The following is a 16,789-nucleotide window of genomic DNA, read 5'->3' as shown; positions in this document are numbered from 1 at the left end:
AACCAGACAACGATCGTTCAATGAGCTGACTGAACTCTGCTTCTGCTGCTCTTCCTCAAGTATGGATTCCTGTCTTCTGATCTTCGCTTTTCTCTTCGCTTTCAGTCTTTCCAGTGGAGAAAGGACGCTCAAGTTTGTCACTGTGGTGAGTACTATATTATGTAAAATCTCTAATCTATCTGCAGTAAGTTTGACAAAACCGTCCGTTTTGAACCGCTCATAAAACGACACACATTTTGACTCCTTGTTATGTAACCTGGGGTCCGTGTATCTTTTGGTCATTTGATTCTCTACTTTAAAATAAATAAAGAGAAACGGTTTTTGCTTTTTCGTTTTGTTTAAGAAATGGAAAAATGAAAAATTAGCTGTATTTTTGTTCATCGTTAAAAAAAATGTGATTATGCTTTAATGTTTGTTCCGAATGTTTACCCAGCCGGCACACGACCAACCTTCAACGTTGAAATTTGGTTGAAATAAGGTCAGTTGTTGTTTTAACAGTGAAACAACTTTGATATAACATTGAATGCTAAACGGTTGAAGACCAGTCAACACATGACCGAAATTCAACGTTGAAATTTGTTTGAAATGAGGTCAGTTGTTGTTTCAACGGTGAAACAACTTTGATATAACTTTGAATGCTAAACGGTTTTATACAACAGTTTGTTCTGGTTCTCAAATTCTCTGATTGGTTGAGAACCGTGAGATATTCTGCTCGTATATATATATATATATATATATATATATATATATATATATATATATATATATATATATATATATATAAGATTCTACTACTGGTATAGCTAGATTTTGATTTTGATAAGATTTAGTCATTATACTTTTATAAATAATTGCAACCGTATTTAATAAAATATTTTGACATGAAAATTTAATTATTTTCTGTTAATCTATTAGTCTGCTGTTCTGAGAAATTATATTTCTTTCTACCATTCGAAAATAAATCCTTCATTCGTGAGGGATTTATCACTCCCAAAACTCTGCTTCTTGTACAGGGTATATGGCCTTTAGTAGGACAGAAAAAAAACTTTTATTCAGATTCTGAACGGATTATATGTAGCCTAGAGTGCGCAATCCTTCCTTGATAATCACTAAAAACGAGTCACTTCAGTTAATCGCAAAAGTCCCTTTAGTGAAAGGACTGGCAGGGGAAAGAATCTGGGATTTAGTGGTGAGTGAATTCAGAACGTAATGGCCAATCACAGGTGTTCAAGATCAACAGATATGCCTGTGATTGGCTACATTGCTCAGCGCTACGAAAACACGTTGGCTGCCTCCGAAATCGCCTACTTCTCTACTAAATAGTAGAGAAAAGCAGTAGGCGAGCGAATAAGTATGTCCGAATCCTTAGTATTTATAAAAGAGTAGGCGATAATTAGTAGGCGAATGCACTAATTTCTCGCGAGATTCGGGCGTACGTCTACTTAAAGTGCGTCCGAATATGCCTACTTACCTACTATATTGTAGGAAAAAAAGGGTACGTGAAGAAAGAAGTACGTTCGAAACCTCAGTATTCGTAAAAGAGTAGGCGAGAAATCCCCGGATGTCCTACTGCTTCAGCCCAGATTCTGAAGTGTTTTTCAATGGATACTTTTCAATCCCAGGAGTCCACAGGAGGCCAATACGTCATCATCGAACGTGATTGAGAACCGCAACGAGGGTGTTTACAAATGTGAGTATTACAACCAAAACATGGTTCCCTGTCTTAAAAATCATATTTGTTGAGCTACTTTATCGTAAACTGTTGATTTGCATAAGGTGCCAAGATGTTATACAGTATGCTATAGTATATTTGTGATTTCGCTGTTAAAACATGTTTTATGACGTATAGCGAACATTAAACTTCAGGTAGCACACGCACGTCTTCAAAAGCGGATTTACATAAAACATATACATTTTAAAGACGTTTAATAAATGTCTATTTAACAAATGACAGGAAAATGTTCTAGAGCACATCACAACACGAAACATCTGAGTGATGGACGTTATGTGAGAATTCACTGTCACTGCTTTACATTAATGTAAGTAATGTAAATAAACACATGTACATATAGTAGGCCTAACTGAACTTCAAACTAATTTCAAACAGAGCAATAACAGAACTTTTCTGATTCTTGATTTATGTGCCTTTGTTGCAGATGTTTTGTGGTGGAGCAGGACCTGAAAGGAAGCAGCATTTGTGGGGAAAAGTAAAATCCAAAACTTAATATAAAGAGTGATCATTTTGTAACTTCCAATACAGAGATCTAATGACATTGTGCTGTTAAAATGACAGCTTTTGTATTATATTTGTGCATCTTTGTATGATCTGAAATGTCTGCAGACTGGTGTGTGCGGTAAGAAAGGAGAAATCCACAGCAGCATCCTGGAAATGGTCGAGTGCCATCGATGAGACTCTCCATCACTCCACCTGCTCTTTGCCTCATATGGACCAGATGTTGCTGCGGTCTCTTCATCCTCAGTAGAAAAAGAATAAAATACCAATATGTTTAACCCTCATACCGTAAGCTGGACAAATGTGGGCAAAATAATTTTAATTAATTTTTTAAAAATACTTCCCTTGATCTGAGTGGTACAAGACTTGGTTACTTTTCCTAAGTTTGCCACCTGAACACGCAAAAAAAAAAAAAAGACTCGATTCTACAATGTTAAGTGGGTGAAAAAAAAAAACTCCTTAATCCCGTATTCGTGGACAAAAATGGGCACCCATAGGAATGAATGGGAAAAACTGTAATTCAGAGATTTTTTTTTTATTTTTGTCAAATAAAAATCAGTAGATCCAATACAATGCATATATTACATACACAAAAATGAAGGGGTGATCCTGTACAACCTTCTCAACATGGCAACAACTCACACTCTCACACACACACACACACACACACACACACACACACAAACAAACAATACATTCAATGAGCCTATAACAGAGCTGGAATTTTTTTTTGTTTCTTTTTTTTATAAAAACTCACTCACACATACAAACATAAAGACCCAGGAATTGGCACCAATTAGTTTGAGTTATTGAAATTTGATGTTCTTTGTTTCAAATAAATAAATAATGATTTACTACTTTGTCTTTTCCTTATAGCATGGTCATATATATCTAAGCATATTTTGGCATCTTTGTATAGTCTCACCTAACACAGATATATATTTATTAAAATTACAATTTTAAGTTGTGATAAAGTAAAAAAAATTAAGAGGTCAAATTCATCATAACAGTGGTTCATAGAGTTCAACCTATATGCAGCAATTCAGTACTGCAGCCATCTAGTGGTTATTGATATTATTGTTTTTTTGTTAATTTTATACTAACATAAGACACCAGATGCCACCAAAGTCACTTCATCTTTAGGTTTTAACTCTCTGAACTTACTGGAATGATTTTTTAAATTAAGATAATTAAATATTAAATATAACATAAAAATAAGCATTATTTACATAAAAAAATATGGTACTTTTAGAGGTAAATAAATTCAAAAATACCCCCAAAATAAAAAAAACACCATAAATTGATAGATTTTATTTTATCGAAGATAGTGATATAACATTTATTGAACACAAATTTTTTGATCACACCTGAGACCTCTGTGCCCACATTTGTCCACAAACACGGGATTAAGGGCTGTAAAGTGAATACGGTATAAAGCTTTGTTCCATGTGTATTTATTTATGTTCATGGTTACTTTTATTATTTTACTAATTTATTCATGTTTCCTGATGTTGTCAGTAAATAAAATATAACATTTTCATAAGTGTATGCATTTATTCATTACTTCATTGAAAAAACAACAACATTATGCTTGTTTAACTAAAAATATCATTAATTATTAGTCAGCATTTATAATTACTGTTGGTAAGTGTTGGAGTGGGCTAGCAATGCAGTCTAAAGTTATTTTAATTTCTAAGTAGTAATACTTACATTTTCCGTGTGTAAAATCAACAGTCTTCTCCAAAGGTAAGATCTTTGAGCAACTGATCGACGTCTCCTTTGTGCAGATGTTGCAAACATGGAGGAAAGTAGGTAGGTAGGTAGGGTTGTCGTGTTACTGAGGCCATGAGGTGTCGCTGTCGCTCAAATTTTTGTATTATTACTGCAGAATTTATAATTCCATACAAACTCAGGGAAAGACTTGAGTATCTTTAACAAAGAACAATCATGACAGAAAACATAACTATAATAGGTTTGCGTACATAGTACAAGATTAGATAGGCTACAGAAAAAAATATTAAATATATTTGAATATTCATAAAATCGCAATGAATTAAAATTGCATTTGTTGTTTTTGTTATTTATTTATTATTATTTTAAGTTTCAGGGATGAAAGGAGAGAGAAATTCAGCAAGAAAAAGGAAAACAAATGAGATCTAAGCTAGTTTTGCACAATTTTGCACATATTCAAGACAACAAATTTGGGGGTTTTAGTCATTTTAGTATCGTTAAAAATATAAAAACTTCAATCAATCCAAAATAAGCAAATTTCATCAACATCAAAATGTTTACAGATAGATTAATTAAATCCGTCGCTCATATCATTTCATGTGGCGCTTGTTATAACGTCATAGGTCACATGATAACGTCAACATGGCGGAACGCATTCATACACAACGAGATTTGGCTGTTGAGTAGATACTCTTTTAGCGCTCGTTAAGTAAGTACTTATTGAAATTAAGTACCTACTCATTGAGTAGGCGATTTCGGACGCAGCCGTTGTCTTTTGGCGATTTGCAGAGTACAACCACAAATACCAAAGCCTTTACCAAATTTGTTTAGGCAATATTTTATTATTACAGTTTCAACTGAGGATGCTTTTGACTGCGTGAGAAAATGGTTGTGTGGCGTGAGAGCGTGCGAAAAGTGTAGATTGCGTGAGTGTCACGCGGAATGCATGAGAGTTGGCAGCCCTGAAAGGCAGCTTTCAGCATTGAATTTACATAAAGAGTTTATGTAAATTCAGTGCTGAACGCTGCCTTTACTCTTGACTGAATTGCCTAACAACTTTTTGATGCATGTTTTTGTTGTTGTTGTTTATGTAAGGGATAATCAACGGTTTGCCGTGCATTGAAGTGGAGGCTAATAACCGCCCGACGTGTAGCGCATTTTAAATCCTTTAATGCACGGCAAGCCATTGATTATCCCGCTTATTCCATGGTCATTTGCCAAGTTATAGACAAGTTAAAACTAGGATTGATATTTGCAGCGCAAAATTTGACCGTATGGATAAAAAAGACGGTTATTTTAGTATTGAGAAACGTGCGCGTGTTCGGCCTTTAGATGGCGACAAGAGACCGTTTATGAGTGGGCAGTTAATAGTGACTTTGGGACTTTTAAAGTTATTTTTAGCTTCAACAACAGCTTGCCACAGCGAATAAATGCACTGAGCAGCAAAATCACCCTTAAAGGTCCCATATTGTACACATTTCTGGAGGTTTATTTTAGTTGTTGATGTCCTTAAGAATATATATCTGCGGTATAAGTGCCAAAATCCATCTCAATATATTTTTACAGCTCCTTTTTTAGGAGCTCTGTCAAGAACAGGTCGATTTTGGCCCATCTAATTAATATTCATGAGCCTCTCTTCTGATTGGCCTGCTGTTTTCTGAGTGAAGCACAGCTAAGCCAACCACAAGTAACTACGGTCATGTATGCTGTAGCCTAGCCCAGAGCCATAGAGAGAGAGACAGGTTGGCTTGGTGATACTCAACCGGATATTTCAGAATGATCATTAACGTTTTTTTTCTTTTTCAAACACTGAATGCAGTAAGCTATGTAACTGTTGCTTTAGTAAAGCCCCTTTCACAATGCACGCTGGTTCCGGAAAATTACGGGAACGAGCGCTGTGTGAACAAAAGCCAGAACCAAATGCATAAAGTGTCACGGATTAGGCAGGAACACACGAACAACGACGTAATAAAAAGACGAATTTAATAAATCCAACGGAATACAGGTAGACACGGGAACACCAGGGGAAAACATCCATTTAACATCAAAGACTGACAAGAGTACAGGGGAAAACACACACCTTAAATAGACAGACTAATTACAACCACAGGTGCAGACAATGACGTCGAAACCAAAAACACTCAGAACAGCGGGGGAGAATGGGAGAAACCAACAAGAAAGTCCAGGGGTGTGACATTACCTCCCTCTCCCGGAAGGCACGTCCTCGTGCCGACAAACAGACAAAAGGAAACAGTACAAAGTCTTAGGAGGGGGCTTAGGTGGAGGACGGACTCCCGGGAGGAGGGCACAAGATGGAGTCCAGGGTGGTGACGGAGGGAGGAGCCAAGGAGGTGACAGGAAGGGGCTGGAGCAGGAGGAGCCAGGTGGGACCCAGAACTCAGCCATGATGTAATCCCACGGTGGAGCCGATGGAGGGAGGAGCCATGGTGGAGGAGAGGCTGACGACTCCATGGGTCCGACCGACGGAGGCGGAGCAGGTGGTGGGAGAGCCCGATGCGGCGACGGAAAGCCGAAGATCTTGGGTGACACCGCGGATCCGGAGGGCCAAGGCGGAACCCAAGGCTCTGGCGACCAAGGCGGAGATGGAGATCCGGAGGTCCACGGCGGAGCCGGAGCGACAGAGGGCCGAGGCTGTGCCCGCGGGAGGGAGGAGGTCCAACGAGCCGGTGGGACGGAGCGACGAGGCACAGCCGGAGGAGTATAGTCCAGAGGCGAAGGTGGGGCGACGACTGACCAGGGCGGAGCCGGAGGGACGATGGAGCCCGGTGGAGCTGGTGGACCGACGGGCGACGGCGGAGACGAGGGAGCAGAGAGCCGGGGTGGAGGCGCAGGGTCGGAGGGCCGAGGCGGAGTCCAGGACTCTGAGGCTGGAGGCGATGGTGAGGGATCCTCCAGCCATGACACCGATGGAGATTGGCAGACCCGCGGCGAACCCACCGCACAGATGGTGGGCTGAGGGTGAGCAAGGGGACAGACAGCAGACAACGGGGATTCATGAAGGCTGGGCGGAACCAGCGGTGACTCTGGACGGCTGGGCGGAACCAGCGGAGATTCAGGCTTAGGCAGAAGAGGGAGGGTGGGAGGGAAATCCAGGCAGATGGGTATTTCCGTGAGACAGTCAATTAAGTCCCCAGAGTTGTGCTCTTGCTCACCCCCAGTGGCGGTGCAGTGGACGGGGCTCTCTACAGCCCTCTCTTGCTCCACGAAGCACTCCACCGTCGCGGATGTAATGGCCGGCTCACGCACCTGATCAGCAGTTTTGACCCCGTCGGCACTCCATACTGCTGTCGCTCCGGGCTCGGGCTTTCCGTCTATAAAGGGCTCATAATCCGCGGGTCGGGGTGGCTGGCTGGGCTCTGGGTCCGGAGTGGCACTGGCGAGATGCTCCTTGGAACAGGCGGGGAACGCGGGTCTGTTTCTCGCCAGTGTCCACTCCACAAATGCGGCGAAATCCGCTCGAGGGCCATCCTCGGACGACGGCGTTCTGCACGACGCATTGAGGCTAGCATCATAGAACGTACAGAGCGCGTCGTCCGGGTAGCTGGTGGTGTTAGCTACGAGCTGGAACATCAACGTGTATCCCTCGAGCGGTAAATCCCCCTGCTTCAGCCGGAGGAGGATGAGTTCAGGACGGAGGAAGGAATCCATGGGGGAAAACACTACGGAAACAAAAAGACTGAAAAACTGAACGATAAACAAAACGGGGTGGAATACGCAAAAAAAAAAAAAAAAAACTGTTTCGGTCGGTCTTTCTGTCACGGATTAGGCAGGAACACACGAACAACGACGTAATAAAAAGACGTATTTAATAAATCCAACGGAATACAGGTAGACACGGGAACACCAGGGGAAAACATCCATTTAACATCAAAGACCGACAAGAGTACAGGGGAAAACACACACCTTAAATAGACAGACTAATTACAACCACAGGTGCAGACAATGACGGCGAAACCAAAAACACTCAGAACAGCGGGGGAGAATGGGAGAAACCAACAAGAAAGTCCAGGGGTGTGACATAAAGGCAGTGTTGTAGTGATGATGCATATTATCATGCGACTCTTCACAACGAAAAAATATGTGCAAAGTGGAATGAAGCAGCGATCAGGCAGAGCCAGCTCCTCACTATCAGCGCTGAAAATCAGGTTAGTTTCAGTTTAGTGAAATGCACGCGTCGCATTACATCTCACATCCAAACGTCACATGTCTTTATGGGTTGTGTGTAAAGCATGCACAGATTCCGGAAAACAACTGTGAATGAACTTAATTAAGCAATTCCGGAACAAATCGTGGGACACATTATCCGTGTATTTTATGGAATCGCTGTGTGAAAGAGGCTGAGGTTGACGTGCCACTGGTCTCTTATATTAATGTTGTTCTGAAGCCTGTGCAATGATGTAGTTTCCTGACAGTTCTATCGACTGAACAGGGTTTTCTCCACTTGTTTTCGTGTTGTTGCTTAGCAATGGCATGGACGCGAAGTTGTCGGGTTTGACAAAAGGAGGGTGGGACGGTGGTTGGTGCTCGGGGTGGTGACTGAAGGCGGTGACTGAGTAGATCGGACGTCACATTTTTACGGAAGTCACGGGCTCGTGAAAAAGAACAGCTACTTTTAGCAGGCTGTGTGCAGTTTGCTGTGGACTGACTGTTTTGAAACTTATGGTAGTTACATAACCCCTAGACCTCAGTTATCATGAAAAAAGCCAGGAAATTTCGATTTTGACAAAATGGGACCTTTAATAGATGAACGGATATTAACGCTTTCTTCAGTAAACATTCAAACTAATATCATATCATCATGAATATGAATAATGAATGCTCTATCAGATGCAGGTACGTTAATCACTCGCTCAGTCCATCTCTCTCTCATACATGATACAGTGAGGTTTTAATACAGTAATACAATAGGTTTTCAATGAAGCAACTCAACATTCGTTCGTTACTAGTTCTAAAGTGACGTTTTGGAATTAGTAACGAAGCTTATGCTCAGCTGACCAACCGTCAAACTGAATCCGTGGTGGAAGGAATAGTTTGCACAAAAGAAGGCTTTTAAAGACACTCCGTAATATCACACTCTAGACTTGAGATATGGCTGTATATCGGCACTCTGTGATTACCTATGGCGAATCACAACAGCCATATCTCAAGTCTATGAGTGTGATATTGCTCATATATATATACCTTTGTATACGAGTTCAAGGGTGGGAAATCACGGGTTTGACTGCTGCTCCAGTGCACTTTCACGGGTAGAAGTTTGTCTGGCATAACCTCTGCAAGGCTGCGGCCTTCTAGGAAACTCCTGCTATACACCCACTACAAATTCTACAACCACAGATAACCCTATTATTTAAATGGCCATCACATAAAAAGGTCTAAATCCTTGGTCTGAGGCCGTGGAAAATAATTAAAGATAGTCTCTTGAACTACACCTTCACATCCTTTTTCCTCTTCTTCATTTCCCCCAATATCTCTATCCCTGTGACCCAATGTTCATATTATCCCCCCTAAATAGTATGTGACATTGCAATAAGTGTGTCCCAAAGCATAGTATGCTGAAGGAGTATGCCAAAAGTCAGGTCAATTTTTGAAGTGTGGATCCGTGCACACTCTAATGGCTAATATTGCCCACAATCCATTGTGCTTTGGCAAAGGATTCGGTCCAGAACTACAAAAACGAATAAAACGCGTTCAAAAACTACAAGCATAGCGGATATGCACGGCCGGTGGTTAGGCAGGGCTTTAAATTACTAATAATCCACATTTAACCTGGTAAAAAATATTTATTTAATGTTATCTGCATGTTATATTTCATCTGCAACAGCAATGTGAACTTTTATACACACTCGTTTGGTCGTTAACTTTTAAATGCATCATTATGCAGAAAATATGAGCAGAGTTTCCGGCATGAAAAACCCACGAATGGCAGATCAACGTGCTACTTTTCTCTCCAATACGGTAGGATGTTAAATTAAATTAAATGTGGAGGATGTTAACTGTGACAAGATGATTGACAGGCCAGTTTTCTGTGACAGGGTAAAGACGCAGTTGTCTGACGTGTTAGTATGTCCCAAAGCTTGCCTACTCTTCTACTACATACTCAAATGTGTGTACTTTTTCTTCACCAAAAGAGTACATACTTTAAGGGCATAGTATAAGTATGAACATTGGGACGCAGGGTATCTCTCCTTTTTCTCTTGTATCTGTCACTTCTTCACCAGCAGGTCTACTGTTATGATTAGAACTGTGTCCACCTTGTTGCAAAAGGACCACCTCATTGCAATTTGTTATCACAGAATGTTATTTATCTTAAAATGATTTAAATACCCATGATTTACCAAACCTATATTTCATAGAAATATATCAAAACACATTTTCTAAAATGCCTAAAAGTCAAAATCATTACAATGTATTTTTTAAATCCCAGTACTGAACACACTATTGTATTATTAGGCTGTGATATTTTTGTGCTGCTGTCTGCTCAAGCTCTGGCACTGCCCCCAGATGAAAGCCAATCATGATTTTGTCTGAGCTATGAAAAATTTAAGAATTCAGATTTTCTTGTTTTATTTGTATTATCTTATTATTTTAGTAGTGGATAGAATAAGTACAGTTTAGGCTAAATTAATTTAAATTTTATAGGGGTTCTGAGTTTTCCCTCTTTTTCTCACTTTTCTTCACTTTTAGCTTGTAAATGCGCCTTGCACATTTTACTTTCACTTTCAAATTAGGCAATTCTGCGTCAACAAAATACAATGTTAAACTCACTTAGCCTATAAATTATTCATAGAACTTTTATTAACAAAATGAATTAATATAGCTTAAATGCTATTTGAATAATATAAAATAACAAATAACATAAAGTTTAAATAGCCTACACAAAACTGAAAATGGTAAACACTGTGGAACCAAATAATAAGAATAAGAAACGAATGTTCAAAAAAACTTCCAAAATCACCATAGATAAACGGCAAACAGGCTTTTCAAAATAAAAAAACATTGCCAAACAGGCTTCCACCATCATCTTGTCTGTCTTACTTGATCTCACTCTTCTTGACGGTCAGCTCATCACTCTCCTCACGGGATAAATGAAATCTGATCTGTGATGTGCCTGTAGTTCGGCAACTAAATGACTTTTTATTAGGCTACTATTAAAAAAAATCTAAACGAAGCGGGAGTCGGTGTCGCGGTGGAGCAAGTGAAGTAACCAGTGTTGCAGAACACTGTCAACACGACTATCTCAGCAAGCCTATTCTCTGCATTAGGTAACGTTATGAGTTTTTTAACTCTTTGTACAGCAGTCATTGTTAATTCTAAATGTATTTTAATGTAGAATACAGGCACGTGCAGGGGGGGGGGGGGGGGTTGAGCACCTGCCCCTTTGGCTCCTAGTGATCAAAGTGCCCCTTTGTTAAGATTTTTTTTATTTTTTGTAATAATATAAAAATAAAATATTTATAAAAATAACGAATTCGCGACAGGCTGCCCAATCGAACTTTTAGTAAAATTAATTAATAGTGTTTTAGCTGTAAATAGAATGACCCTCGTGATGACCTTTCACGTGACGACCCCACCCGGAAATTCAGGACGATCCGATCATGTTTATAACGCCAAAGAGTATGTTATAAGAGTAAAGTAAGTTCTTTGATAACGCTAAGGATAGACACGTTCGTGGCTGCTGGTAAGTGGTGTTTTCACCAGATTTAATGTTACTTATTATTATAAGAATGACGTGAAGAAAAGAGATTATGTACGAGTATTTATACTTTTTTTATAGTTTGTGAATGTGCAGTCTGCTCTGAAATAGCTGCCGATAATGTTAATGATGTCATGTAAACAAAATCGTAAATCTATCGTAAAGGAGAGGGCTCCTGCAGGTCCTTAAAAACTCCTCAATTAGGTTGTATCAAATTTAAGGCCATAAAAAGTTTTATATATGTTAAATAGTATAAGAAAAGACTTAATTATAATTTAGGAGGTCTTACATTTGAGGACGGAAAGACGAGAATCGCGATAGGGCTGGATTAAACTTCAGAAGGCAATGATGTCATTGAATAAATGTGCACGCTGCACGTTTCAAAGTCAAAACGCGGCACTGATGTCTTTATATGAATGTATCTGAAGGGAACCGACTGTCCTTAGAAACATGTCGTTGGCATTTTCATTTCACGTCTGATAAAACAGCGTAAATGCTGCTTTGTGTTCAGCCGTTCCTATGGAAACCGTAGTATTTCAGCACTCCTAAAGCGCCCCCTCGTGACAGAGAATGTATTTTTATTTCCACATTTTTTCAGCTGTTTATGGTCAAATTATTGCAATTATCGACCTAGTTTTTATGCAGTTTTTAAATACAATATAAAAAATTATAAACTGGATTTATCCCTTTTAATGTTATAAAGGCTGAAATTCCATTGTATAAGATATTTTGTTTTTGTGTGAACCTGTATCTGAATTATAAGTCATGCCATTTTATGCATTAATATTCTACCTTAATATTCAATCTTACAATACATTAGGGGCCACATATATTTTCAATAGTGACCACACAGAGTTTAATATAACAGCTGTTCTTTATTATTGTGTTTAACAGAGAGAAGAAAATCTTTAGGTTTGACAATTTAATACACAACAATTTCTAATCAAAATTGATAGGTCCAAAGAAAATATTTTTAAATATTTTGAACATTAAAATGGTCTTTAATGTTCCATTTCTTTCTCAGAACTGCTTCACAGCATTGGCTGCTAGAAGCCTCTGTAATAATACGTATATCAGCAAGGAATGTGTCACAATATACAGTACAGTATTGCTGTACTGATGTTTTGAGCACAGCCCTATTTAGGGAGCCCCTTTTATAGTGATAAAAATATTACGAATTCTATTGTTTGAGTCCTGAACTAAACATAAATGCAATTAAAACTTTGAATAATGCATTATTTGTCTTATTAATGACATTGTTACTTATTACGTAAGTAACTGGATGCCTACAATGAGGTGATGGACCCGAGGGGCTCTTAAATGCCTTGTTCCAGGTGCCCTTTTTATACTTTGAGCACCTGCCCCTTTAAAGGTCTCTGCACGGCCCTGGTAGAATATATGTTGCATAAATATATGAAATATAGAACATATTAAAAAGTGGTGCTGGCTCGTCTGCCAGTGGGTTCCCCCCATGCATAAAAGTGAAACTTCGCCTATGACTTAATGCATGATACACATTTAAACATGTTTGATGGCCGAAGCTGCTTATCCAATTAGAATGAGTTTACAGACAACTGTGTGGCTTGTATCCGGGTATTAGGATGAGCACATGACTGGTTGGATTTGCTGATCTAGTCATAGTTACACAGTGTAGTTCTTCCTCCTGAACACACACACACACACACACACACACACACATTACATGTTTTATGGGGACATTCCATAGGCGTAATGGTTTTTATACTGTCAAACCGTATTTTCTATCGCCCTACACCTAACCTACACCTAAACCTAGCCCTTGTGCATACTTTTACTTCATCAAAAAAACTCATTGTGCATGATTTATAAGCCTGTTTCCTCATGGGGACCTGAGAAATGTCCCCACAAGGTCAAAATCTACTGGTATTCCTATCCTTGTGGGGACATTTGGTCCCCACAACGTGATGAATACCAGGTACACACACACACACACACACACACACACATATAAATCTTACTTATGAGGTATTTGACTTTCTCCCCTTTAGCTTTATCGTCATGGGGACAGATCTCCAGTTGAGGCCTATCCAAATGATCCCTATAAGGAGAGTGACTGGCCCCAGGGTTTTGGACAGCTCTCTCAGGTACACACACACATACCTTATGCTCTTTGTTTTAATTGATTACATGTGACATGCAAGTATAGCATTTTTTACTTTAACTCAATCTTCTGATCATTCCAGGAGGGAATGAAGCAACACTTCGAACTGGGTCAGTTTTTAAAGAAACGCTATGCAGGATTCCTGAGTAAGGACTATGATCGGCATGAGGTTACTGTCTCTTTAAATAATTGTTTAAACATGTTTAATAAACATATATGTGTCAGACTTATGTGTTTAAATAGAGTAAGTAATCCTGTCTTTGTTCTGTAGATATTTATCAGAAGTACAGATGTTGACCGGACTCTAATGAGTGCACAAGCAAACCTGGCTGGCATGTTCCCACCCAGTGGTTCTAACATGTTTAATCCAGATTTGAAATGGCAACCAATTCCTGTTCACACTGTCTCAATGGATGAAGAGAAGGTAAGACATTGCACTGAAGTTCTGCAGCACACTGAAACTTGGCCCTGACCTCTCTTTAGCGATGAAGTCATATTTGCACAGCAACAGCATCAGTAAATGTCTCCTTTATGTTTAAAATCTGTTTCCATGGCTACACAACCTGCCTACAATGTGTTAATGTCCTTTTTTTCTTTCCAGCTGCTCTCATTCCCTCTGGGTGACTGTCCACGTTACACACAGTTAATGAACGAGACTGAAAAAACAGACATTTTTGTTAACATGTCTGAAACCTACAAGGTGAGTACACCTTGCAAAAACTCCTTTAAAGCAGCAGACTATGTCTTGAAGGGATAGTTCATTCTGTCAATAATTACTCACCCTCATGTCTTTCCAAACCTGTAAGACCTTTGTTCATCTCCAGAACACAAATTAAGATATTTTTGATAAAATCTAAACGATTCGTTCAGACGGCCTGTCTTTATGAATGGACCACTGAATCATTGACTCAAATGATTAATTCAGAAACACTGAATCATTCAGTAACTAAACACTGCTGTATGTTATTCAGAGATGCGTGACTGTTTTGCCGTGATCTTTGTTTTGAACTATCTTCGTTAACCAAATTGAGCAAAAACAGTTAACACTGACAATATTGTACTAAAATGTATATTAACTACTCGTCTGAACTTATACATTGATTTGCATTTTAATGAGTGAAATAAGTATTTGATCCCCTATAAATCGGCAAGATTTCTGGCTCCCAGGTGTCTTTTATACAGGTAATGAGCTGAGATTAGAAGCACTATCTTAAGGGGAGTGCTCCTTATTTTAGCTTGTTACCTGTATAAAAGACACCTGTTCACAGGAGCAATCAATTAATCAGATTAAATTCTCCACCATGGCCAAGACCAAAGAGCTGTCCAAGGATGTCAGGGACAAGATTATAGACCTACACAAGGCTGGAATGGCCTACAAGACCATCGCCAAGCAGCTTGGTGAGAAGGTGACAACAGTTAGTGCAATTATTAACAAATAATAAGAAACACAAAATAATTGTTAATCTCCCTCGGTCTGGGGCTCCATGCAAGATCTCACCTCATGGAGTTTCAATGATAATGAGAATGGGAGAACTACACGGGAGGATCTTGTCAATGATCAGGGACCAGCTGGGACCATAGTCACCAAGAAAACAATTGGTAACACACTATGTCGTGAAGGACTGAAATCCTGCAGTGCCCAAAAGGTCCCCCTGCACAAGAAAGCACATGTACAGGCCCGTCTGAAGTTTGCCAATGAACATCTGAATGATTCTGAGGAGGACTGGGTGAAAGTTTTGTGGTCAGATGAGACCAAAATTGAGCTCTTTGTCATAAACTCAACTCGCTGTGTTTTAGTGTTGAACGACAACATTTATGTGATAAATGCTAAGTGATAAACTAAGCCTTATGACGTCATTAATGAACAAACACGCCTAAACCTTGAGCTGAGACTCGAACACCTTGTGCACAGCTATGGCATACGACACAGCACTATTAAAATGCAAATTAATTTATAACTTTTTTTAAATGTTTTTGTTGTTATTCTCTCTCTCATTGTACAAATAAACCCATCATTAAAATTATAGACTGATAATTTGTCAGTGAGCATCAGCAGGGGATTAAATACATTTTTCCCTCACTGTATATGTTGTAAATTTAAAAAAATACCTTTTTACTGCAATTTGTTTCTTCTGTGTGCAGTTGTGTTTTGTGTTGATTTCTCCACAAGATTGTCTCTCACACAAACAGGCTGCATTATTCATTATCAACTGCCGTTTACACCAAATGTAATAAAATCAGAATCATTATCGCCAAAATTCGGTGCTTCCCTAATTAGATGTTTTAATCAGACTAGTGAGAGTGACCGGGTTACCCGCCACTACTGAAATCCACCCGCATTTGGCGGGTTGACAGGTGTTAATGTCAAGCCCTGAATGTTATTATGTACCCTATTTTGCGATGTAAATGTGCAAAAAGAAAACAAAAAACTGTAGATAAACCATCCCAGCAATAATGGTTACTACACTAATGGTGATGTCATTATGTTTTTATGCAGGACTTCGTAGAGATGGTAAGAAATAAAGCAGGACTGAAGAAAGCCAGCATTGACACTGTTTGGCGCGTGTATGACACATTGTTCAGTGAGGTGAGTTTCACCTGGAATTTATGTGCAATCATACACTCATGACTGCATCTAGTATTAAGAAACTATTGAAAGTATCATCTTTATGAAGTAATTAAATGTTGAAGATACTCTGTTCCAATGTACAGTTTACATACACCGTGCAGAAGTTGTAAATCAATGGAATATGAAGCACTGCAAATGACATAATAGTCAATCTCCCTACACTCTCAAACTGTTATTTTCCTTCCCCAGGCAAAACATGGGAAGCGACCACCTGACTGGGTTACTCCAAGCGTGATGGAGAAACTAGAGGTGTTAAACAACTTTGATTTACAGATTATGTTTGGAGTCTACAACAGAACGGAAAAGTGCAGACTTCAGGGAGGTGAGAGTTTTCTATTTGTT

At 39.3% G+C, this 16,789-nt stretch overlaps 1 protein-coding gene across 1 annotated transcript in view; it reads left to right on the top strand.

Annotated features, from left to right (window-relative positions):
* Nucleotides 1–16,789, top strand: part of LOC141331114 (lysosomal acid phosphatase-like) — a 20,819-nt gene continuing 4,030 nt past the window's right edge. The window contains exons 1-7 of the mRNA XM_073836011.1: nucleotides 1–145; nucleotides 13,706–13,801; nucleotides 13,901–13,987; nucleotides 14,090–14,242; nucleotides 14,420–14,518; nucleotides 16,316–16,405; nucleotides 16,637–16,769. Of these exons, the coding sequence (XP_073692112.1) occupies nucleotides 62–145; nucleotides 13,706–13,801; nucleotides 13,901–13,987; nucleotides 14,090–14,242; nucleotides 14,420–14,518; nucleotides 16,316–16,405; nucleotides 16,637–16,769 (742 nt within the window). The 5' untranslated portion in view covers nucleotides 1–61. The remainder of the gene's footprint in view (nucleotides 146–13,705; nucleotides 13,802–13,900; nucleotides 13,988–14,089; nucleotides 14,243–14,419; nucleotides 14,519–16,315; nucleotides 16,406–16,636; nucleotides 16,770–16,789) is intronic.

The sequence above is a fragment of the Garra rufa genome, chromosome 3 (assembly GCF_049309525.1).
Source record: "Garra rufa chromosome 3, GarRuf1.0, whole genome shotgun sequence".
In the NCBI taxonomy this organism is placed as follows: Eukaryota; Metazoa; Chordata; class Actinopteri; order Cypriniformes; family Cyprinidae; genus Garra; species Garra rufa.
Note: the sequence above shows the minus strand (reverse complement) of the source record. Positions and strands in the feature narration are given on the sequence as shown.